Source organism: Phycodurus eques, chromosome 9 (genome assembly GCF_024500275.1).
Source record: "Phycodurus eques isolate BA_2022a chromosome 9, UOR_Pequ_1.1, whole genome shotgun sequence".
Lineage (NCBI taxonomy): Eukaryota > Metazoa > Chordata > Actinopteri > Syngnathiformes > Syngnathidae > Phycodurus > Phycodurus eques.
In genome coordinates, this window is record NC_084533.1 from 22,236,207 (window position 1) to 22,261,895 (window position 25,689).

The following is a 25,689-nucleotide window of genomic DNA, read 5'->3' on the forward strand; positions in this document are numbered from 1 at the left end:
CCTCAAAAGGCCATTAGGACTGTGAAAATCTAAGAAATGTATAGAGCCAGACCCACCTGCAATAGGTAAAAATCCGCAATAGAGAAAACATAAACAAAAGCATTTGTTTTTATAGTTTTACTCCTTTCACACGCTTTACACCCATTTAAACTTAAAACACACTTTTCAAAGTATTCCTTACTGCCCACTATCACTCTCAAGTAATAAGAGACTATCGTATAACATAACTTTGAGGAAACAAAAAGAAGACTCAAGTTTTCCAAATAAGAGCTTAAAGCTGTTTATTTGTCACTTACAGTTGAGGTTTACTGTAAAACCGACACATCACAAAAAAAGAGACTTAAAATTGTCTACTTAAACACCAAAATGTTCCACAAAACCTTATAATTTTCTCTAAAGAAAGTCCGCTAACTTCACTTCACCTAATAGGGGACCTTCTCTGCCTCTTTTTGATTTGACTAACGCTGCAGCTACATCCAAGACAGCTCAAAGAGTAATCACGATGTAGTAGGGGTTCACTGTATAAAAATAAAGTTAGGGATTTACAGAATGAAGGATTTTAAGGGATTTAGGAAATAAAAAAAGGGGTTTGGTTGAAAAACAATTTTGTAAAATCTTTCAAAAGTGAAGAAAAATTTTATTTTAGGTAAGAATTTTGTGCCAAAAATAAAAGAATATATCCATTGAGCAAGAAATATGACACACTATATTTGCATCAGTGGGCCCCAAAGATTTATATGGTGGGCCGGATCTCACCACTTTTAGCATGCTTTTATGTAAATAATTTTCACTACAACAAACACCATTCCACGTCGTCCCCCTCTTTTGTACTGCATAGCTGCATTGCTATTAAATCATGTTTACGCTTGTGTGCATGATTGGGTCAAATACTGTATAAGCCAAAAACGTGCCTGGTTGAAGAAACGCAGCAAAGTGGGGAGAAGGGGAGTGTATATCTTCCCTTTACAGAGATGACATCAACACACGTGTATGAAAGCAACAAGATTACACGCTTGGGCTCTGGAGTGGGTGGACGAACGGATGGATTGAGAGAGTGTGTGTGTGTGTGTGTGTTTGTGCGTGCGTGTGTGTGTGTGCGTGCGTGTGTGTGTGCGACCAGAGAAAGATAGAGTCGCTCGTGAATCTTGGCCGGCCAGCCGGCTGTGTTATATATATTTTTTTTTTGCAGTAATGCAATAGGACTGCATGTGAAGCGCCCATGAATTGATCAAATCCACACATGGCGCATTGTGACACTAAGGGTGTTTTTTTTTCTTATTGAGAGCGAGGGAATGTCACCATTAAAGCCTTGCATGTATGCATTATTAATAGGGTGTGACAGGAACAGATCTGGGGGTGTCTGAAATTTGAGGCAGGATTTGAACATAGTCTGCATGTACCTGTCCATAGATGAGTGCTTTGCAGCTGTAGTTCGCAAACGGAGACCATACCTTGGGGTATGGGGAAAATAACAATAAATTAATATGTGGTATCATTTTAAAAGGTGCATATCTGCACCTGAGTGACAATAAAACAAACAAACAATTACGACGTTCCACCGCTATCCAAATAATCACGGAAATTCGAGAGTACTTGACAAATCCACAAGGGTTTGTAATTGTCTATAGATTCTACAAGATGGAACTAGCACTACTTTTGTCTAAATGAAGCTCCTCAACTCATTTCAACAAAGCATTTTGAGGCAGTCCTCGGAAATACTTCCCCTCTGTAACTGATTCCTGGACCCAAGAAGTTTGATAACCCCTGCTTTCCTGTCATGAATATAGCCAGTGTCTATAAATGAGCAGGTTCTGCAGTGTGTTGCAGTCCGCCCAGGAGGCACACACAGCAGGCTCCGCCACACTTAATTACATGCAAGAGTAGCTCACCTCTTTTAATGATATTCTTTCACTCCTACCTACTGAGGTTTATTAAGTAGAGAGAGTAGAACTAAAAATCACAAATATCCTCCTGAATGCATGGATTTGCAGGATGGCACGCCACAAGGCTCCACCAAAGCCAATCAGAGTGGGGGTGAGGCATGGTTTGGTTGGGGGTGGGTCCAAGAAGCTTCAGAGGAAGATGTAAGCATATTGATCACAGTACACATGAGTGAACACATGATGCACCGCTGGCAGCCTTCGACTGGATCTGGAACGTTCTATGCTCTTACGTATTTACCGCTCAATGCAGTCAGATGAAGAATAATGCTTTATAATAGTCTCTGGGTTCCATAATAAAAGGAGGCACAGACACACTACAGTGGAGCCTCTACATTTGTCGTCAAATTCAAAATATGCTTCGGCTGAGGTCAAACCGCTGTCAGGAATTATGTCACATGAAACATTAGCTCACAGAGAGTCATGAATAAAAATAACGATACAAATAAAAGTTTTAAAAAGTTGTTTGTAAAAAAAATCTGAATTAAATAAAAAAAATCTAAATTAAATTTGATAAAGAAAAAATATATAAAACAAATACATAAATAAAAATAAATAATTATACAAACTTAAAAAAATAATAATAATCAAAAACAAACTATTACAAACACAAAATATATATGATGAAATAGCAATATATCTTGTAATAAAAAGTAGTGAAAAAACAAGTAATTGACGCCCCCCATAAAAATGTTTATTACAGCTTATATTAAAAGTTTAAACTAGAGTTGTCCCATTACGATCACTGGATCGGAAAACAGGGCCAATCATGTAATTTTCAGCTGATCGGTATCAGATGAAATGTTAAGATTTTAATTTATTTATTTGTTGTTGTTGCTTTTAAGTGTGTTTCGCGATCGTGAGAAAAGATGACCCAGTTCATGGAGTGTATGGCGAGCACCATGTAAAAATAAAAAAGCAGCTGATGCTAAAGTCAGCTCGAGCCATGCAGTGAGCTAGTGTCGCCCATGGCGTGTTTCTTAGTTGGATATGTGTAAATAAATTATTATGTTGTAATCAAAAGCCCTTTGTCAGTCATGTTTTTTGTTATTTTACAGTTTGAGGTGTCGCAAAAGAAAAAAATATTCGCATCAAAGTCACTGTCCTGCTTGGCATGTTGGGTGAAACCAACCCATGTTCTACTGTTGATTACCAAAGGATAAAAAAAAAGCTAGAAGCAAACTTTTATTTTATCAGGAGATAGAAGAGTCTACTCTTTCTTTTGGTAGTTTCGGTGCTTATATTGTCACAGAACACAATATTCTGTGGGTCTTGAGAGATCAGTAAAAATGCTCTAAAACATCAATCAGTTAATGAATGAGTTAATCACACATATAGTGTATATCTTAGTGGCTAGCCAGAAAAGTAAAACCCTACCCGGCGTGTTTGTATAATGATTGGATTTGACGCATTAGAATCAGACGGCTCGGATGAATCAGAGAGAATAAAGTCTACGTACGCACACAACAATACTACGCTTTTATGACAAAATCCTCCTGTGTGACTCATAGCAGGTTTGAGAAATGTGCACAGCATTCACCTCACGCGCGTTTCTGCACAATCTGCAATCCTGCAGTTTCTCCTTTTTTTCCCTCCTCCTTTTTATGTGCACACAAACCTTGATGAACACCACGCCCAATTAAACCAACCGACAAGGGGGGTGATAGGGTGGGCAACAATAGGTGATTTATTGTGCCAATATGAATGCGGTGACCTCTGATCCAAGGAAGAAGAAAAAAAGGAATTTGGCATGTGATTTATGGCACGAGACAGCGGCATGATCTTGGCGGTCCTCAACTGAGACGTTTCTCGTTTCGCCTTTCGCCACTCACTGCCTGGCGGGCAAAGCTCCATGCAATCCGCTCAGCGTCAGCCTGCCTTATTACATAAACCCACCTGGACAACCTGGAACACACACGCACGCTATCGTATTGAGCATTACAACCCCCCCAACCAGTGCGCAGACCGATGCATTGAGTCATTTCGAGGCATTTCTATGACAAGCCATGTGAGTGACTACTCCTTTGTCACCTGACCGGATGTAACACCTTATAAGAAAAGTCGGTAGTGAGGGGGCTTAAAGGGGCAGCTCATGTTCTGCCAGACTGTAATTGTGGTGGACTGCAGGTATATAAAAAAAAAAAAAATTAATTAAAAGGTGGTCAGCGGGTAGCGGTTGAGGATGCAAGACTTGCAGGACACTCTCTATGGAAAGCAATTTAAGTATTTATTCCATATTTTTTATGTCCAGATTAAGGTCTATGTACTAGTACACTCTTTGTCATCACTAGTAAAACTATTCAGTGCATTAGTCAAATGACTACTAACGTTTTTCCACTTAAAGTGCCACTTTTGGCCGACTAGTACACAAATAAACCTTACGAGTAAACTACTGTGCTGCACTTGAAACACTACTAGGCCCAACTCGTAGGCATGTGTCATGCATTAGTAGCCTTCTTCCATTCATCCATTTTCAACACCGCTTATCCTGGTTAGGGTCGCGGGACGCTGAAGCCTATCCCAGCTGACTTCGGGCGAAAGGCGGACTACACCCTAAACTGGTCGCCAGTCAGTCGCAGGGCACATATAGACACGGACAACCATTCACACTCACATTCACACCGTCACTGAGTGGGAACTGAACCCACGCTGCCTGCACCAAAGTCAGGCGAGTGTACCACTACACCATCAGTGACTAGTAGCGTTCTTCTCAAAGATATTGAATAAATGTTCAAACAGCTTTCCATAAAGCTGTTTGATGCTCTTTGTCCTCACGAGTAGGTCAACTTTGGTTTACCAGTCGGACAACTACATGGCACTGGTAATGCAAAACTGTGTACTAGTTTACAAGTGTGTTCTACTATTACTACTACTAACATTATAAAGTTTTAATAGTTAACATCTAGGACAACTTTGTCATAATATTAGGACAACTACATGTTACTAGTGAGGAAAAAATGTGCAGTAGTTCAAAACTGTGTACTACTAGTACAACAAGTTGACAACATCATTCTATTAGTACTACTAATGACATTACAAAATTCTACAAGTTAACACCTAGCATTCACCAGTAGGATAACAACATTTCACTCGTGAGACAAAACTGTTGAATAAAAAAATAGTACAGCACAGTATATTGTATGTGAAGCCTCAAAACCCCATACAGTTTTTCCGTTGCAGTGTGTCAGTCGATGTATGGTATTAAATCGCTCGGTGTGCGGCGAAGTCACCAATTGTCATTTATTTTGCAATGGTCCACTTCGGTTGCTGCCGGCCAAGTCACTCGGTGTGCGGCGGGACTTACGAGCGCCCCAACTTACAGGTTTTTCCAGTTACGAGCCTTCGCTTGGTCGGTTTTTTTGCTTTGTGTCGCCAGGCCAACATTTGAGGTACAAGCCCAGATTCTAACCCCCATCCTCTGAACTGTGAGGCGGGTGTGCTAACCATTGGTCCACCATATTACCCGAGAATGTTTTAACTTTCCATTAAATTACGCTCAAATTTATTTAAATGGGTTATACAGGGTAATTCCCAGTTAAATCACATAAATATCTATTAATTCCCATGGAGGCGGCACGGTGGCTGACTGGTTAGAGCGTCAGACAGGGGTTCAATCCCCGCCTGTGTGGAGTTTGCATGTTCTCCCCGTGCCTGCGTGGGTTTTCTCCGGGCACTCCGGTTTCCTCCCACATCCCAAAAACATGCATGAATTGGAGACTCTAAATTGCCCGTAGGTGTGGATGTGAGTGCGAATGGTTGTTTGTTTGTATGTGCCCTGCGATTGCCTGGCGACCGGTTCAGGGTGTACCCCAACTCCCGCCCGAAGATAGCTGGAATAGGCTCCAGCGCGCCCGTGACCCTAGTGAGGAGAAGCAGCTCAGAAAATGGATGGATGGATGAATTCCCATGGAAAGTTTCCAACTTTGAAAAGTCCTGAACTTTTGATACCCTAGCGTTTACCAAATGTGCATTTGCCCTCATTTTTCTTTAAAGGTGCCAAATTGTGCCATTCCAACCCTTCCATCAGTTGGAGATGTTTGGTACTGTACGTGCTATAGACCAGCTGTACCCTGACACCGAGGCCTATTAATAGCACCGACTCCACCGTGCAGTCCAGTTCGGTTCAGTTGGGTCCGCATCCCAAAATATATATATATTTCGTTCAGGTGCAGGGCAAAGCATAAAACTACCCAGTAGAACTTCCTATGGTAATTCACCAGAGAATTTCCCCCCTTTTGCAACCCTCGTATACCCGCTAAAAGTCACCATAAGTGAAGAGGGGGAAAAAAGGTGCCCTGTGTGTGGGCAGAATGGCGATGACTAGAGGGGGCATCAGTGAAGCATGCTGCTCAGCAGAAGAGGGAAGCGGAGGGTGGGGTGAGGAGTAAAAATAGAGAGAAGAAAATAGACGAGACGCAGAGAAAACAAAATGCGCCCATCGGTGCACGGGGAAGGCAGCTCTAACTCTGTTCTGCCTGTTCACCTTGCACCACCTGGCGCCAGTGGGACAGATGCGTCATGACCAACGTGACTGTGTAGCCAAAGAAAACCTGATGAGGTTTGCGGCATCGAAAGGTGTAGCGAAGAAGGGGGGGAGGTTCGGCCAAACAGGCACACAAATTAAAAAAGACGAATGAAAGCCAGAGGAAAGCAGAGAGAGACAGATCGAGAGGCAGCGCAGTCAGTGGGGATGCAGGCGGGGGAGGAATGTGGTTTCCATGGCAACGCCGTGTGTCCATTCCAGCTCTGCACTGCACCCACTCTCTCTCTCTCTTTCTGTCTGTCTCTCCAGCCTCCCCCACTCCATCTCTCCCTCCCTCCATCTCTCCCTCCCTCCATCTATAAACCCCCTTCCCCTCCCATTCACTGCCTCCTCTTCCACTCCCTCCTTCATGCGATAGTCTCACACACACACACGTGCGCATATTCAGCGCTTTACTATCAAGCGGATCCATCTAGGAATGTGACAGCATAGAATTTGCAATGAGTCATGTGTCGTTTTTGCCGTTTGACACCTCTAAGTAGTTCATTTGAAAAATAAAAAACAAAAAAAAGGTCTCCATCCACGTCAAGTCTTTGGTGCAATATGACAAGATTCACGCAATTCACACAAAATGTAGCCTCGGCCCATTAGGGCGGGGCTTTTTCAACACTACGAAAAAAATTTAAATGGTAGTAAAATAATGCATGCCCATTTCTAAATGTTATAATTAATGAAAAATATGGTAGTAAAATAATAATGTATGCCCATTTCTAAAACTACACTTAAATAATGATTCCATTAAAATGTATGCTCATAAAAGAAAAATTGTACTTAATCAATTAGTTCTAAAAGATTAAATGCAAATATATTGTATTGTAAAAATTACATAAAACTGACAGGTACTTAACAAATGACATGAATTGAACTGGATTAAAAAAAAGTTCAAGTCACTGCAACTTTTATGCACACTTTTCGTGATTCTTGGCACACCACTAGAAGTACCGCATATTGAGAAACACCTTTTTAAATTGTAAAAAAAAAAAAGTCAAATTGTTTATTTTACTAGTATTTGTGTGTTTTTGTATTTTAATAATAAAATACTTATGACTTCTCATTGTTTTAATTGTATCTCTACAATTAATGTAATTACAATTTATTAATTTTAAACAACCTTTATTTTACTACTATTTTGTTTTATTTTTAACTATAAATCAAATAAAATGTTGATTGAGATATATAAAATACAAATCATAAAGAATACATACATTTTAATTCATAATATTAATAGTATATTAATCAACTTTATGGGGGAGGGCGGGGGGACTGTTAATGCAACAAATATTGCAGGACTCTTGATTTCAATGATCTGCGCGCCCGACTAAAGAACAGATTTGGCCGTATGTGCACCCCGAAGAAAAATGAGCGTCTCACCTTCGGTGCGTCGATGTGCGATCGAGTCACCAGGCCACACACTCGCTCCAACTTGTGATCAATTCCCCTGGACGTCACTCGGACACGGGAAACTCCCTCCTCCTCTTCCTCTGGTTTCTTAGAGAAGAAAAATAAAATGTGATTTGACTATAAACCAATAACTGTCCAAGGTATGGTTTACATTTTGATAAATAAACCTGATAACGAGGTTGATTGAAGACTCTAAATTGCCCTTTGGTGTGAATGTGAGCGCGAATGGTTGTTTGTTTATATGTGCCCTGCGAGTGGCTGGTGACCAGTTCAGGGTGTACGGCGCCATTCGCCCGAAGATGGCTAGGATAGGCTCCAGCATGCTCGCAACCCTTGTGAGGATAAAGCGGTACGGAAAATGGATGGATGGTACCTGCTAACTTCCTGGGAGTCATACAAAATGTCATGGTCTGTGTTTTGGTTTGGGTTGCGTTCAGTTTTGTTCCATGTTTTCCTGTGTTCCATGTTTGTCGTGTGCTCATTAGGTTGTTGTGTCCACCTGTTCTCGTCTACCTTGTGTCGACTATTCAGCTCTCTCCAGCCACTCATGTCTTGGCCAGGTGTTCCTCGTTGTCTCGTCAATCTGTATTTAGTTCCCTGGTTTCTTTCAGTTCTTGTCGTTGTCATCGTGGTATATCATTGTCAGGTGTCATTGTCCCTATCTCTTCCACGTCTTACTTTGTTTCCAGTTTTAGATATTCAAGTGTTTCTTTGTTACTTTGGTTTGGTTGTTATCTGTTGTGGGACTTTGTTTAGTTTTGCTTAATCCAATATCCTTGTTTGCCCTTTCTGAAGATTAAATATTATTATTTTTTAGACTCCCGCACTCCTGCCTTTCCTCCCTGCTTCCCTGCACTTGGGTCCTCCATGTTCTTGCCTTGCGTTCCTCGCCTTCGCCCAAACCCCGTACGTGACACAAAATGAATAGCGGTCTAATCTATTAGGAAGGCTGGATTAGCATCAACACGTCTAGTGAGGAGAAAACACTAACCTGGCTTTAAAAAAAAACCACAAAAAAAAACCATAATTGTGTTTTAAAAGCTTTTAGAAGCTACAGTGAACTCCACTATATTGGGGAGTTTAAGCGATCGTTTTTATGGCTTTTTACAGTATAAAGGCAAGTGCATTGTAGTACCATGTTTTCCCACAACCTGGCAACACTTAGCCCAATAGGAACAGATGCAGTGTGATTAACAGCAGAAAGAGGTAGAGAAGGGCCACTACTACTATATTGCACTAATAGTCAATTGCTACCACAGAGTATTTTTGCACGCTCTGTGTGTATGTGTTGCTGATCCGTGCGTGTTAGAAGTGGCAGAAGTGGCAGTTGTTTAAGGATGTAAAATTCCCCTAACATTGATGCCGCTTTCAGTGAGCCCGTTTGTGGTGTTTGGTATTATATGTTAGAATTAGGCCTTGGCGCAACCCACAGTGATTGAAAGAAACAGAAAAGTGGAGACAATGCAGGTTTATGACAGATACAGATTGTACACAGAACACCTCCTTATGTATACTAAACAAAGCTGGTTATCAGGATACTTTGTGCAACACATCTAAAGAAAAAACATTGCCATTTTGTTCCGGTACCCTGAATCATAAAATATGTTGTTTATATTGCTGTCAATAAAATTATACTTCCTACGTTGCACAAATGTTATTGCAGCATAATTATATTTATTAATTAAAACATACCAACATGCAACATCTGAATCTTCTGTTTGATCTTCTACCTTAGATTAGATTTACATTTATTTAATTCCTCCTCAATCCTTATCTTGTATTTTGTTCTCTCTCTCTCGCTCTCTCTTTCTCTCAAATCAAACCAACAACGACATGGAGAGCATATACTGTAAGTACAGCAAAGATACAAGAAGATCTATTCTTCATTTTGGAAAATCTACTGTCACCACAAAAATACAGTAAATAATTTACTCATCTTGGTGTTCACCATTAATACAACAATTAACCACAATTCCCCTTAAAGTACAGCAGAGGGCAGTGTTTAAGAAAAAAGCCAAATGGCCCCTGACTTGTCGACACCAGCCTTTAGATAAAGTTAAAAGAGCCTTTTGGAAGTGGAAAAGAGGGTGTGTAGTTACACAAATACAAAGCAATGCACGTGTATAATAGTACTATCTTAACTAAGGAGATTTCCATCTGTGCTGTATGAGTTAAATGCTTGGGTGTTTGCATGAAAATTAATGGTGTGAAATTACGAATGTAAACGGCTGTGGAATTAATTGAATTGTTGAAATGTTGAAATTAATGAGAATTGGTCAAATGTTTCCCTTAATGGTGGAATTTCTTCATAAAAATATGGAAAATATGGAAATATGCAAAAATTGGGAATTCTTGGAATCTCACAAATAGTACCCTTGATGTCCTGAATTAACTGAACTTTTTCAAACCGCACTACAATTGTCAGTATCCTTTATTTGCAGCTAAATTACACAATGTGTACTTTAAGTACATTTTCTACTTGACAATTTCACTCCCCCAATGTCAACGACCTGCCAAATCCAACTTGTAACGAATGCGACTCTTGACAGTGACTCAAATTTGAAGGCAGCCACTTCTAAAAGCTCTGACATCATGAAAACTGAAAAATTCTTTGACCAGTGTTGCACTAGTTGAGTGTTATTTTTAAGTACAATTCTAGTATCACACCACACCAACAGGGTGGCCCTGCATCGGAAACAGTTGGAGGTCACTCCTAAAATTGTTGAAGAAGAGAATAATGGTGGATTTACTTTCGTACTGCAGATGCAATGGACTATTTTGTGGATTTTCAAACAGGTAAATATTACTTCACATCTAATTCTTCAGATGAAAAGTACAGTGGGATTTTGACTTAAAAGTTTAAGACGTTCCATCACCAAGCTTGTAATTCAAATTATTCGTATATCAAATACATTTTCCCCGTTGAAATGAATTGAAATGCCATTAATCCGTTACAGTCCCCCCAAAAACATAATAGTAGTATTCATGTGTTGTGTGCCTTTTTGGGGCGTGGCCTAAGTGAGTCTGGTTGGTTACGAGTTTTTGCAGTTACGAACCGTTGCTAGATTTTTGCTTTGTGTTGCAAGCAAAGGTTTGAGTTATGAGCGAGCTTCAGATACACCACCACTTGAAATGAAAAAAAAAAAAAAATATTTAGCAATTAAGCTACAGTAAAACCCGACATATTTGCGGTTCGACAGTCACGAAATTCTTCTACTCACAGATTTTTTGTAACCTATCTTCTGTCATTTGCTCAACAATCTCACAGTTGAAGTAAATTGAGGAGCTTTGCCACCATCTTGAGACATTTACAGGCAAATACAGTACAGTATAGACCTTTTTTGCTGGGGGCGTCACTATCCCTATCCCCAGAAAATAGCATGAGTTTTCTATGCGATAATGCCCTCACATGTGGGCAAAGAGAGCTAGCTATTTTGCATGGATTTTTGCTTCTGACAAAACGATATGTATCTATCTATACCAGTGACATATATTGAACAGCAGAACAATGAAATGCTCTTCCACTAGATGGCAGAAGCTGCAATTAACCTGTGTGCCCACCTGTTATCATTCATACAATAGTATATTTGCTTTCTACTAGCATTTGCAACCCTATGAGCACCTCTTCCCCAATTTGAGGCAGGAAAAAGGCTGATGTTGCATTTAAGAGCAACAGCTATTTGCCTCTCTTTGTAGCACATGGAATGTGCAGACTCATTTAGTTTCCCTCCCATCCTCCACCCAGGTGTCGACACGTCCGGAATAGTGATGAGCGCCACACTGGGTGCCCATTAAGCATCCCACTCTGTGTCTCTCTCTTGCTCTCTGTCTCCGGCATTCCATGAGCACTGCAGCATCCCTTCTTATCATCCTCAGGCTTTTCAGGGACTTTGGCTGCCTGGGCCCCCACAAGCAGATGGGATCCAGAGACGAAGCTAGAAAGGAATGGATGGCTGGATGGATGGATGAATGCAGAGCCACGATGCAGCGAATTAGACGCCAAACAGGGCAGATCACAGGGAAGGCGGGAGAAAAAAAATCTTAGCGAGGCAGAATAAAGGCACGCTTTGAGTTTGTGTGGTTGACATGGTCCCAATCTTAAGCAGATGACTGACGCAGAGGAAATGTGCCGCACACACAGCCGCAGATTGGCTACAGTGGTACCTCGACTTTAGAGTTTAATTATTTCCGTGACCAGGCTTTGTAACTCAAATTACTCATTATGTCAAATCAGTTTACCCCATTGAAATGTCACTAATCTGTTCCAGTCCCCCCCAAAACATTAATCCTATAGAAAATGAAATATAACAGCACACAACTGTGCCACATAAATTAAGTGGGGCACTTCACACACAATATTTGTCTAATCACATGACAAAAAGATACTAGTTGTTAAATGTATTAAAGATCCTGTTCTGTGTTTCTAAATACATTAAATATGTTTGAAGGTAAGTGCTGAAAATGTGATAATACTGAGAACAAGTAACACTAGATTTTGGAAATATAGTGTTAAACTCTTTCACCATTTCAGTTGTCCAGATTTTTTGGGTGGGGTTAAAAATAAATCCAAGTACGCACTTGGGCTTTCCGTTATGAGTCGGCCCTTCCCTACTATTAGGTACCGAGCGCCGTCATCTCACCAGTGGCTGTTCAGCGCAATTGCCAGCTCCTTGGTGATTTAACTTGGCCCATTTCTACCATTACAGTGTGCAGTTAGCTACGCCTATAACACGGAAAAATGCATCTTCCCACAAGTGTTATGCCACACGCAGCACATGTAGCGAGGCAATGGCGAATTGGACAGCTCCACTGCTAATAGCTGCTAGCAGGCTCGCAGACCGGTGAACCACCATTGGGTCCGTCCAATACTCCACAGCCTCGCTCAATGTGCCGCGTGTAGATTCACACAGCAGAGAAACTTCGGGGAAATTTAAGTGTGTATTAAGTTCGCTAGCCCGCTTGCTAACGAGTTTGCGAGCTCACTTGACTGGCAGCGGGGTCGTAATATGTCAGCGCCTCACTCTGTGTTGTTGTGTATGGGTCCCTACATAACAGACATCATGGAACATTAACTGTTTATTAAAAACAGCGGCACATATGCCTGTAGCTGACTACAGACATCTGAGCACATACTGTATGAAACTATTTGATTGACAGCTGGAAAATGAGTGGAGTGTGCTTTAAGCACATTCAGCAGACACACCCACAGCAACCAAAAGCCTGGAGGAGGGGTAAATTTTTCTTGATTTTATATTATTTATTCATTCAGTCGTTTATTATTATTCATTTAAATTTGGCAGGCTTGTGAATTACTCTTCTCTGTAGTGTGTGCAGATCGCTACACACTCACTCCTAAGTCAAGGTACCACTGTATTTTATTAAAGAGACCACAAAGCAACACAAGCATGCAAGTCAGTTTGGAATAAAAAAACAACAACAACACAGAGCATAATCCATCTGAGACTTAGCACATGAAAGTCAAATAACACATGGCCATTATGTAATTGACTTGAGGGAGGGAGACAGGCAGGGAGGTGATGCATGGAGGAATTATGTTAGAAGTTTGATTTCTGGTCTACACGCCACTCAACTTTCACCTTTACATGATCAACATAAAAGCCTGATTTGTACAGAACTGCAATGTTCTGTGTGACGCTTCATCCTTATACAAGCCAGTGCAGAGGCCTTAAAATTCAATTCATACCTGCTTCCTGTTTGGATGACACACCCATCCATCAGTTTTCTTTATTAGGCTTCCCAGCTGACTTTGGGCAAGAGAAGCAGGGGAACACCTTGGACTGGTCACCAGCCAATCACAGGGCACATTTAGACAAACAACTAACCATGCATCCATCCAATTTCTATTGCACTTGTGCTCAATGGGTCGCAAGTGAGATGGAGCTCTGCCGTGAATAGCAAAAAACCCGCAAGTAACTGACGCCCCCATAAAAAGGTTGATAATTGCCTACGGATGCTACAAGATGGTGGCAAAGCACTACATTGATCTAAATGAAACTCCTCAATTGACGTCAACAGAAATTTTTGGCACAAAGTTCCCACAAGATGACGGCAAAGCACTACTTCATTGACTTCCATATAATTCATTGGCACCAAGATGACACAAGATGGTGCAAAAGCATTAAATGTGTAAATAAAACTCTTGAATTCATTTCAACATAGTTCCTTGGCATCAATATGCCGAAAACAATGGCAAAGCACTACATTGTCTAAATGTAGCTCCTCAATATAATTTCAACATAGTTCTTTGGCTTTAATATGCCTCAAGATGGCACGAAAAGAACAAATTGAGTTTTTCAGCAAATAAAAGAGGATAGGTTAAAAAATATTTATATTCTTCTTTTCTTCGATTTTTAGTTAAAAGGTTCAATTGATAAAAGGTTGTCTTCTTTTCCTTTGTCCATGAAACTGTACATTTCATGCCATCTCATGTCACTTCCTTTATTTTCATTGGTTCTCATAAATTGTGATAGTTAATCATATACCTACTTTCTGTTAGGGGCGGGACAAAGTGGCACAGGTTACAGGTGATATTAATCAGGTCAGTGTGAGAGACAGACACAGTGCTCATCTTATTTCTCTAATTACAACTTCCTAGCTCTCACTCCTCACTCCTCTATTTGGAGTGACTCGTAAATATGTATTAAGTGCTGAAATGCAATATCACGTTGAATGCAAAAATAGTCAAGAACAAACCGACAAAATGTCAGCCAAATTACGACACAAACCTTAGAAATAGGTGGTTGGTTAGGCATAGTAACCATGCGCCAGTGAAATTAAGTAGTTTTGGTATTAAATACTGCCCCAAATATATCAGACACTCAGCAAATTAAGTATATTCAAACTAGAATAATCAAGGAATGACGAACACAGAAGATTAACCATGTAAAAAGTCCTGCTCAGTTTACGATCCAGCTTGTACAACCCCATTTTCATACATCACCATCGAGGAGCTAGAAGACTTCCACATAGGATACATCAGACGTCCCTGAATTTAGGCTAACCCGTTTAAGCCAATGGCCTCGACGCACGCACCACTTCCGTGTTTGCAGTGAGGTTGCGCGCTAACTTCCGGTTGCCAGGCAAATGCATGGCGATCACAATGACAGCATCAAACTCTTTAAAGTATTCTCGCTGTCTGGTAGAATTACATCAAGTTAGTCCGGCCGGAGCGTCATGACAGGAGCGGCTCGCTCAGCTGGCCGGAGCCAAGCAGCGCCAAGCGGGGAGGGAGAGGCAAAGGAAGACGCCGCTTCGCCCGCCGCCGATTGTTGTTGTTGCGATGGTGAAATTGTCTCAGCGAATGTTAACTTCCCCTCTCTTTTGTAGTATTGGGTCACTGTTAAATGTGTTGGGGAAAAAAAGCCGAGTTGAATCGCTGAACAAATGGGCGGCATACCGCAGTGTTGGCTTGAAGAGCAATCCCTTCATCTTTAAAAAATAAAACCTTTTGATGAAATTTCGACCTTAGAATGTCACAGTACATTACTATTACACAACCCCACACAAGCACACATTGAAAGAATGAAGGTTATTTTTCCCTCAAATGGCGTTTCAGTAGCTTGAAACAGACGGACAGCAGAAACTGGTACCCTGGCTAATCTTTCCACTAGAAATGCGTGACGTGTTGCTGTAAATATGGTCCACTGAGACATTCCTTAATATGGCGGCGTGAGAAGAACTTCAGGGTCACAGAAGTGATCGTGGTGTGAGCAAATGGAGTGATAATCGGCAAAGTCCACTACCCAAGGTCCTCATAATTGACTTGTTTGTAAGCTATTCAAGATGAGGATGGACCCTGCTGTTTTTCTCTGAAATGCTGTTCGCTGCTGTTTGAGGTGCAGTTATGCGCCGAGTGAACGATTTGCTGCTGCATGCTTGTGAGTATTGATTGACTTATGCATGTGCTCTTTCTTTTATGCTCACTTTTGAGTGAAGAGGACATGAGTTTTTAGGCCTCCCCGCACCCAAACTTCATTAACAGGCCTGAAACTAATAATCTACAAAGCACTGACTTGGGGTAAATGGATATTTGTGGGGTGGGCCTATCTAAGGTATTAAACAGAGTAGTTACATTTGGCTGTTTATTAACAAATGTGTTATTTCCAAAGCTTATTCATTGAATTTATAAAAAGCAATTAATTTGACAATGAACGAAAAAGGTTCAAAAAGTCTGGAAGACATGGTATTTTGCATTTGTGATAACCAAAACATATATGGGATTTTGTGTTTGCAATAACCAAAGATATATGGTATTTTGTTTTTGAGAAAATGTCGTGCTTACAACATTTGTGATACGTGGCGTGTGTGGTGAAGGACCCAAGTGCAAAACACCGAACCACAGATCAACTGTGACAGGTCAATTCACAACCAGGATACCGTCACTTCGCAGTCGAGAAGGGTCAGGCTTAGAAGATAGCTTGGTCTTAGGCCAAAGGGATGCAATGTTCCGCAATCCACAGTTAGCAGGTCAGGAAATGCTCAGATTTCACTGTTGTGTTAATCCACGATTCACAGAGAGCAGAAACAGAGAAACCCACAGCTTGCTTACCTTGTAGCAGAATCTCCTACATCCATGGAGACAGGAACAGGCAAGCGAGATAAGACCGAACTCTCACTGTTTCCTGTTACTGTTGTTGTATCGTCTTGCATGTATAATTGTACGACACTCTGAGACTGATTGCATCAGCAGCATGGCCTTAAATAGGAAGGTGTAGCTGACTGTGGTTTGTAGATTGTGATTGGCTGAGAGATTGGCTGTCTAGTAGAGCGTGATTGTCAAACAGATTGGCTGTCTGTGATGGCAGACTTTGACAGAAGAAATGGCACACTGTGATATTTTAAATGTATTTTTATTTTATAAGAGACGGTAATAACCTCCACTTTTGTTTTCATTTTATAATAATCTTAATAATTTGGGGTTTTTAATTTTGTTAATAAAATACCTGTTAAGAGTTTTTCTTTTAAAGTACTGCTGTGGGATTTTATTATGATTAACTATATCTTGTTTAAAGGTATTTGTGTACATCAACAGGAACTCAGGCCCAGTCATCTCTGTAATAAAAGTCTAGCCATACTTTTTTAAACATTTTTATTTGGTGGTGTGCCGTGAGATTGTTTTCGATTGTAAAATACTGTGTGCAATTATGGATACATACTGACAAATTATTTCAACTATCTGACCAACATGTAGTCTCCCCCTTTAAATACAAGACTTTGTGTGAGTGTGTGTGTATGTGTGTGTGTTTGTGCGCACTTGTGTACCAAGCTAAAAATACAGTCTTAATGAAAGGACTGGCTGACTTCATAAGAACAGCCCACTGACGAGTAAAATGACCCTCCTAGCTTTTGATTTGACCCATTCTGACTCCACCTTTCTGTTTAACTCACGGCCTCGTTTCGTAGCACTGAGCAAGAGGCGCAGGTACAGTATCGCACCACGTGTCACAGCATATGTAAACATTTAAGCGTATTTTGCTCACAACTGTACCGAGTGGCGGGAAACGTACCTCCCACGCTTCCTTCTCACTTTGTTTTTCCTCTTTCAGCACACTTTGTTGTGTATTCAGCTGCAAGGTCACCTCGTAACACTCTTGAATATCTATAAAAGGGAAAAATACCCTTTATATTATACATACAGTATACCAACATTACAAATACAATTTCTAAAAGAGACGTGAAAGAGTCCATGCGTCATTCAAGATATGACATCTCTGTCATTATTTGTGAGTGCACGAGTGGGAGTTGGTTTTACATCGCTATTGTGTCTCGACAATATTGAGAGCTCTTATCTGCCTGTTTATTGATATGACTCATGCAGAAATACTAAGCTGTCCTTTCCACATTACCCTGGCAAAAAATGAATCACTGACACCATGCCATCATATAGTGGTACCTTACTAACAACTTTAATTCGTTCATGACCAAGCTTGTAACTCAATTTACTCGTATCAAATTGATTTTCCCCACTGAAATAAACTCATTTACTGCTGTGCACGTCATCAACTGGAATCCAACCGTTTACTGCCACCGACGTATATATTCGTCAAGTATGTTTTTCAATGGGTACGTGTGGAAGAGGGTATCACCCAGCCTGTTTGTGGAATTCAGGTATGTAAACAACGTAATGACATGGCAAACAAATTACTGTAGACGATGGCATTGTATCGCTTCGGATTTGAGATCACCACAGCTTTTGAGTAAACGATAAAAGATTAGGCGGTGAATCTTGGCTTCTCATTCAATTATTACACAAATGCCAATACATTGGAAGTCGGACAAGTTTAACCAACTGACACTTGAACAGAGTATGTACAGTATATGTATGGTATAAAGAGAGTATGTGTCATGGTAGGTGGTCAAATGTATTTGGGCTGCAGCTATCAAATATTTTAGTGTTCGAGTATCCTACTAAAGCTTTTAATCGAGTAGTCGGATAAATTATATTTTTGCTTGGTGAAAGACGTTATGAATACACAAGAAAAAAAATAAGCCATTTCACTTAAAAAGGAATGACAAATTGTTTTTCTTTTTTAAATATTCAACTGTTTTATTTTTTAAATTCACATTGAGCAGCAAACTATTTTCTCGTCCAGAAATATTTTCAGTGAGTAAGAAAAGGTAAATAATTGTATGTTGAAACTTACCATTTTTTCTTCTTAGCATTTCTTGTAAGTATAAAAACATATAAGGCATAAATTAAAACGCATAAAGAGCCTGTTGTGCAACTTCACTTGAGCAGCTAGCATTTTGGGATGTGACATAATAATACAGTAGGTTCGTGGCTTTGTGTTTTTTATCTTAGGACAGACTAACTAAACTAAAATGTAGATGAAAATGAAGACACCTCGATAGGAAACACAAATATTACCTTAAAAAATTTTTTCACAAACTTTGCCACCCGCAATCTTTTTTTCACCAACAGTGCTTGACTTAAAATGTAGCCACTTGCAGATATGATGTAAAGACACTGGCCATAAAACAACAATGTATTATTGACGTGAAGATTAAAATGTTAAAAAAAACAAAAACTTTTGTTTTTTTAAACTACAGTGAAACCCTCATACATTCACGGTTCAACATTCGTGAATTTGACTAATAGCGGATTTATGTGGGGAACCTATCCTCTTTTATTAGCTAATAAAATCCGCTTTTTTTGTAGCTGGTCCAAAGCCGTGTCCAATACAAAAATATTGCTTTGATGCCATCTTGTGGCATCTTGGTGCCAAACAACTATGTTGAAGCGAGGGAAGGAGCTTCATTTAATCAGGCCATTGCCAAAAGTAGTGCTTTGCTGCCATCTTGTGGCATCTACAGGCATTTACAAACCTTTTTGGGTGCGTGTCAATCGCGGATTTTCGCTACTCATAGCAGGGCTCAGTCCCCATTACCCACCAATGGAGGGGGTTCCCTGGTTATCTAGAGCTGCAGTAAAATGTAAAATCTAAAAACTCAACTTAAGTTTTCTGAAAAAGTGTTTTTTCTCCCGGCTGACTCATATACAAACCTCCTTGGTGGAGGTAATAAAAACAAATGCATCGTCAATCGTTATTAAGAGTGTTGTTTTTCCAAGACTTTTTTTTGTTTTATTTTTATTTTATTTTTTTTTACAGCGGCCAAGCTTAGCGCACATCAGCTCTTGGCTCAATGAACACCCCGGCTGCCCTGGTGAGTGGCAGCCCTTTGATATGAATGCACTTTGACAATTTTGCTGATGTCACACACGGGAGCTGTTACGGCACTGACATAAAGAGGTTAGCGGGAGACCACGTCAACCTTTTCCAAAAGTTCAACGGGCCAATGGGCTTTGATCATTCTGCGTATCAGAAGCTCCCTTTTACAGGCATTGTAAAAGATGCTTCTGATACCACATCCAAAGTCAACCTGGGAATTATAGGTATCTGCCTTACGAGGCATAGTGGTGTCTTGAAATACAAATTTTATTTGTTCCGTGACCACACTTGTAACGCAAAATAGTTTCAAATCATATTTCCCACTGGAATTAATGAAAATTTAATTAAGATGGTCACAGCTCCTTAGTAGGCTACAGTAATAATAGTTATAACACCATGACACTGTTGCTATTAGTTAACCCGTTTATGGCATTTTTCATTGTTTGTTAGCATTAAGCAAAATACACTTTACTAAGGCAAATGTATATGGTTGTTTTAAATACTCAGTTCTTTATTTTATGATTAGTTTTACATTAAACTTCAACTAGGAGTAGCAATAAACAGCTTGAAGCTTTTTTTGGAAGAAGAAGAAGAAGAAGAATTGATCACTATCTGCCAAACGGATGCTAGTTGTGAAGTGAGTTGAGTTTACTGCCACCACCACAGCGCGTAGTCGTCCAAGTCTAAAAGTATCTCTCGAGTAAAAAGTCAGGTCCCTCGTATCTCAAGGCACCATTGTACATTCAGAAGCTCAGAAGCTTCTAGAATTAGTGTAGTGATCTTTGTAAAGGCAGAATGTTTGATTCAGGTCCAACTTGTACAGGTGTACCGAATGTTGTGGAATGTGGAATGATATTTGCACCTGAGTTTCCTCTTTTCGATGCAACTAACGCCTGTCTTTGCACCATCAAATCTGTTCCCAACTTAATCTGTACTTGAGTATTTCTTTTTCAGGTGCCTTTTTACTTTTACGCCCTACATTTGCGATCCAAAACAGATATCTGTACTTTCTACTCCTTAGTTTGTTAAGTACAGACTATGAGTACTTTTCCCACCTCTGATTCTCGCCGTCTGTTTTCAGACATCAGACTTCAAAGTTCACAAGTGGTACAGACTTTCGAAAATAAATGGGAAGCCTTCCAACCCTAACAGACCACATGCATTCCTTCCCATGGAGGGAAATAACATCATCTTAGCCAGAAGACCTTTTTGATGTTAGGGCAAGGACTGATGACACGTTCTGGTCACACAGTCATTGAGAGGTACAAACAGGATTAGGGTATATGTATCTACTGGGCCTTCTCTTGTTGTCATGTCGCTATTCAGTTGGAATGAACTTTTCTCTTTTGCTGGTTTGGGGGAGTCACACAAACAAGAATGTGGCCCCAGTCCTTTGTACAATGCTTATTGGAGTGTAACATTTAATGAAAAATTAGGTCACGAATATAAACCAGGCAACCCACAATAAAATATTCCCTGGGCCGTTTAAGGTCCTGAGTAATTTAACGTGGGGATCCCCCACCCAAACCAAGCGTTATTCCCCCCTTTCCCACTTTTACTGGAACAAAAGAGTGAATGCTCGGTTAAGGCAGCTTTTGTTCCTGACAGTGCAACCATGCAAGAAGTGGACAAGTAGTGCCTCCCACATATTTTCATGCCTTGTTTCACAGCTTGAAAAAAAACAAAACTCAAATTTGAAATACATTTATAAAATACAAAAGATTTAAAAAAAAAAAAAAAAAAAAAAAAAAGACAAATAAAAATAACAATACCAAAGAAAGGTTATCAACATTTAATACAGAATAGTTGGGAAGAAATAAAAACATCAAAGTTTAATAATGACAAATCAAAGTAATAAAATTTCTAATTAAAAATAAATAAAAATACAATAATAACGAGATAACAGCCCTGCCACAAATAGCAAAACAATGGAAGTAGTGGACCCCCGCTAAATTGTTTATAATTACAGTACAGTACAATAATAGTTTAAATAATAAATATATAAATATTTAAACATTGACAATACAAATAAAAATCTAAATTAAACTAATATAGAGATTGAGGCTGAGGCCTACAGAAACCCCAAACACCCCGAAATCTATAAATATTGTTTATATTAATAGTTTAAACAATAAATATACTGCAAGCTATGATCCCAAAACAGTTTCATATCATTTCAACCTCATTTTACAACATTATACTAAAAAAATAAATGGCTTATAGATCATTTAATTTTGGAAAAAATGTTCCGGAAGTGTGCGTGTACATGAACATGCAGCAACGACCACATGTGTACCCTCTACTGACAACACGGGCTAAACTTGCAGTAGCTCCTTCCCAACATACAAAGCTCTTAGTCGAGATGTATCACTCGAACACAATTCCTTGATACCAATTCCTATTTAGAAAGAGCTTTGGTGGCATAGCTTCCACAGAAAAAAAATGCAAATAGGTGAATACATGAATAGTGAATCACGAATATGTACTCCACTCTAATAATAATAAAAACTTTAAAAAGTGTTGATAAACCTAACCCAGCCTGCTAGCAGTTGGCGCCAAAAGCAACAGGAAGCAGTTCAAACACAGTCACCCCACATCGCCCTGAGCATGTGAAGGAAAGTAGCAGAGAAGACGGGTGAGTAATGTTTATACTCTGTGATGCAAACCAGATGTCCAAGAAAAGGCCCGAGATCGGTGAAGCCAAGCAAGTCAAGAGAAGACGCTGCCACTATGTCCTCTTACAGAACCGGGTGACCTGAAGATGCCAAAGCCAGAGCCTTGACATTGGCATGGCTGCCCAAAAGCAGTTTTTTTTTTTTTTTTTTAAATAATCTGTCTGCCTCAGGCTTCTCTCTCACGGAACAGTCTTTGTAAAGAATGTTTGGAATCCTTGATGGGAAACTGAATCGTTGCTGCATCTCAATGACTTCTATTCGACAAGTTCCACCTCATGAAAATACCTATTATGTGTCAAATAAAATGCAGGAAGTCAAGGTTTAAGATACAAAAATTTACTTTCTACTGTAATTTATTTATTTATTATATTTGTTTAAAGCGGTGTTTACACTCACTGAACACTTCATTGGGTACACCTGGACAATTGATTAGATCATGTGTTAATCTTATGTGTTATAGCACTCTATAATCTTGTATTTTACATAACATTTAGTAATAACAACATTAAGTAAAATGAAAATAATTAAACAGTTTGTGCATCAAGGTTAATTCATTGCAGCTACTTCTGGTGTGTGCGACTTGGCCACAGGGCCAATATAATACAGTAATGCAGACAAACGAAACAAAGTGTCCCTCAACTACTGTAAGTGACTCAGTAATCTGTAGTAATATTCGTCGTTTTTCGCAGAGAATAAAAAAAGATCCCTGTGACTATTGTTATATTGTCTGTCTTCATACGTTGCTGCACCATTTGTCTTAAAATATCAGTTGCTTGAAGCATAATGAAAAAAAGAAACAGTGCAGACTACAAATACAAGTGTCACAACTGCGCGGTTGCAGACAACCGCAACATATATTATGCCCTAAGATGCCACAAGAGGGTACCAAAGCCCTGTGTAATACGAAGCTTGTACATTGATGTCAAGGAAGAATGTTGACGCGATACATCTCTCGTGAGAGGCAAGCTGTGTACTTCGGGGAGGAGCTCAGTTTAGTCAAGTGTTTCAAGAGTTTTCATCGCATATGCGTGTGTACACGCACACTTCTGGTGATTTTATTTATCAAAATTATTTTTAAGTCTGTAAAATAGTATTAAAGTGTTTTGGGATAAAATTTTAAAAAATATTTACAATCTGAACTATGAAGTCACTGATGGTGTAGTGGTACAGTCGCCTCACTTTGATCCGGGCAACGTGGGATCTGTTCCCACTCAGTGACGGTGTGAATGTGAGTGCAAATGGTTGTCCGTGTCAATATGTGCCCTGCGCCTGACTGGCGACCAGTTCAGGGTGTAGTCCGCCTTTCGCCCAAAGTCAGCTGGGATAGGCTCCAGCGCCCCGTGACCCTAACCAGGATAGTCGGTGTTGAAAATGGATGGATGAATCTGAACTACTGATATTACTAACATTTTCGGGGGCGCGCGACGATAACAGCTTTGGTACTTATCTCATCTCCATATCACTGCTTTTAATTATGAATTATTTATTTTAATTCCTATATTTTAATTTTCAGATCCAGAACCTCTCAATTGTGAGTCAGAAATGCGAACCACTATGAACTTGATGTTCATTCATGGAGCACAATGAAGAGCAGTTTTTGTCAAAGTCAAATTTTTTGGCCAGGGTGTCCAAACTGAGAGAATGGACATTTTCAAAAGTAAAATGAAAACATGACTTTTTAGGCTAGATCAGGAGTCAGCAACCTTAAATACTCGAAAAAATTACATTTGGACAATCTCCGACAGAAAAAAAAAAAAAAAAAAAAAAAAACAGAGTGCTGTGTTCTGTTGTGGTACACACTTTATCTTACTCGTTAAGTACGAAATAATCCCAATCGTTGGACATTCTCTGTCTTTAACGCATGCTTTCCTCCTGGCTAACCACCATCACACCAATTTTTTATTACAGATTGTCGGTTTATACCAGATTGTTTCTGGTTTTGTTCCGAGTATAGAGATGTAGTGATTCTGCTTCTTAACAATTTGCCTTATCACCTTTAACAAAAAGATGTGATGTAGTAAATTAAAGGAAGAATTTCAAAGTGGTCCTTGCAAAATGTTTAGATACCCCTGATATTGAGTAAGTCTTCTGTATAAATCTTACATACATATATTAGCATTGAGGGATTAGTCACATTTATTCAAAAGGATGACTATTGCTTTCTGGAAGTTGGTGAGTCAACAGTGTTGTCCACTACCCAGTCCAGGAAGTAAAAAAAATAAATAAATAAAAATTAAAAAAATTATTTAAAAAAAAAAAGAACTGCGACATGAGACGTTTGATCTTGTTTTCTAACAGACGGATTGTCTTTATTGGCTTTCATTTCAATGTGAGCATGTTGTACAAGGGGTATACACATAGGCTTTGCATTTTGCAGTCTAGTAAATGGTCTCTTTCATAACCGTTAAGACATACTGCAGACTAACTTTATGTAAGCCCCATCGACATCCTGTAACTGCCCACAACAAGAATGCATGCCCTCACATTATAGTGAACCCCTGTTTCTCATGGGGGACACGTTCCAGACCCACCCGAGATAGGTGGAAACCCGTGATATAGTGTCTTGTGAGTTTTGTTGTATGCTCTGTGTGTGAGTGGCGATGCTCTGAGTGTTAAAGTAGCAGTTGTAACATCTATGTGAATTTCCATTGACAGTGTTTCCCATTATATGTTGGCTGTGAGATAGCGGACTTTATTATATGTCTTCTGAACATTTTGGTGTTTAAATATATGTGTTTAATTCTCTTTTGTCGGGAAACACTGGTGTCGCGCTTGTTGCTCTTATAGCAGTGTGTTTACTGTAAATGTGTGGGTTTTTTTTCCTTCTGCTTACCAAGAAGAGCTTGGAAGAGTTGGCTGCCCAGGATGGCAGACACTTTGCCCACGCTGGTCTTGAGGGCCTGATCGTCTGGACTGGTCAGGCTGGCCTGATAGCGTTTGAGCAGACCCGCTGCTCGCTTAGTGTCTAAATCAGCAAAACAAAAGTTAGTTACATCAGGGTTTTTCAAACTTGTTGGTTCCAGGGGAATTTTTATTTATTTTTTTTTTTTTTTTACCAACAACAATAATGCTGACGCCGTAATGCTGACGCCAATCAAACATAACTTCCATGTGTACCCCAAATGCAGCAGGATTTAAAAAGTAGCTTTTTAAAAAAAAAAAAAAAAAAGTCATCTTAAATAAAGTCATATTTCTCCAAGATAAATTTGAAATATTAAAGTCGAGGTTTAATAAGGGAAAAAAGACAAGAGTTTAATAAGTGAGTTTAAAAAATAAAACTTTATTCTCATTATATGACACCTTTTATCTGAAAATATGCCTTTATTCTCTAAAAAAAAAAAGAGTCAATATAATATTTTTTTAAAAGAATTTTACTCATGCAGGGTTGTCAGATTTCTGAGATGCCACAATTATATCACAGCTTTTAATTGGCACAAACT

General features: G+C 39.6%; 1 protein-coding gene across 1 annotated transcript in view; it reads right to left on the reverse strand.

Annotated features, from left to right (window-relative positions):
* Nucleotides 1–25,689, reverse strand: part of dlg3 (discs, large homolog 3 (Drosophila)) — a 132,905-nt gene that overhangs the window by 105,645 nt on the left and 1,571 nt on the right. The window contains exons 2-4 of the mRNA XM_061686314.1: nucleotides 25,083–25,214; nucleotides 17,412–17,503; nucleotides 7,855–7,971 (exon numbers count right to left, since the gene is read on the reverse strand). Of these exons, the coding sequence (XP_061542298.1) occupies nucleotides 7,855–7,971; nucleotides 17,412–17,503; nucleotides 25,083–25,214 (341 nt within the window). The remainder of the gene's footprint in view (nucleotides 1–7,854; nucleotides 7,972–17,411; nucleotides 17,504–25,082; nucleotides 25,215–25,689) is intronic.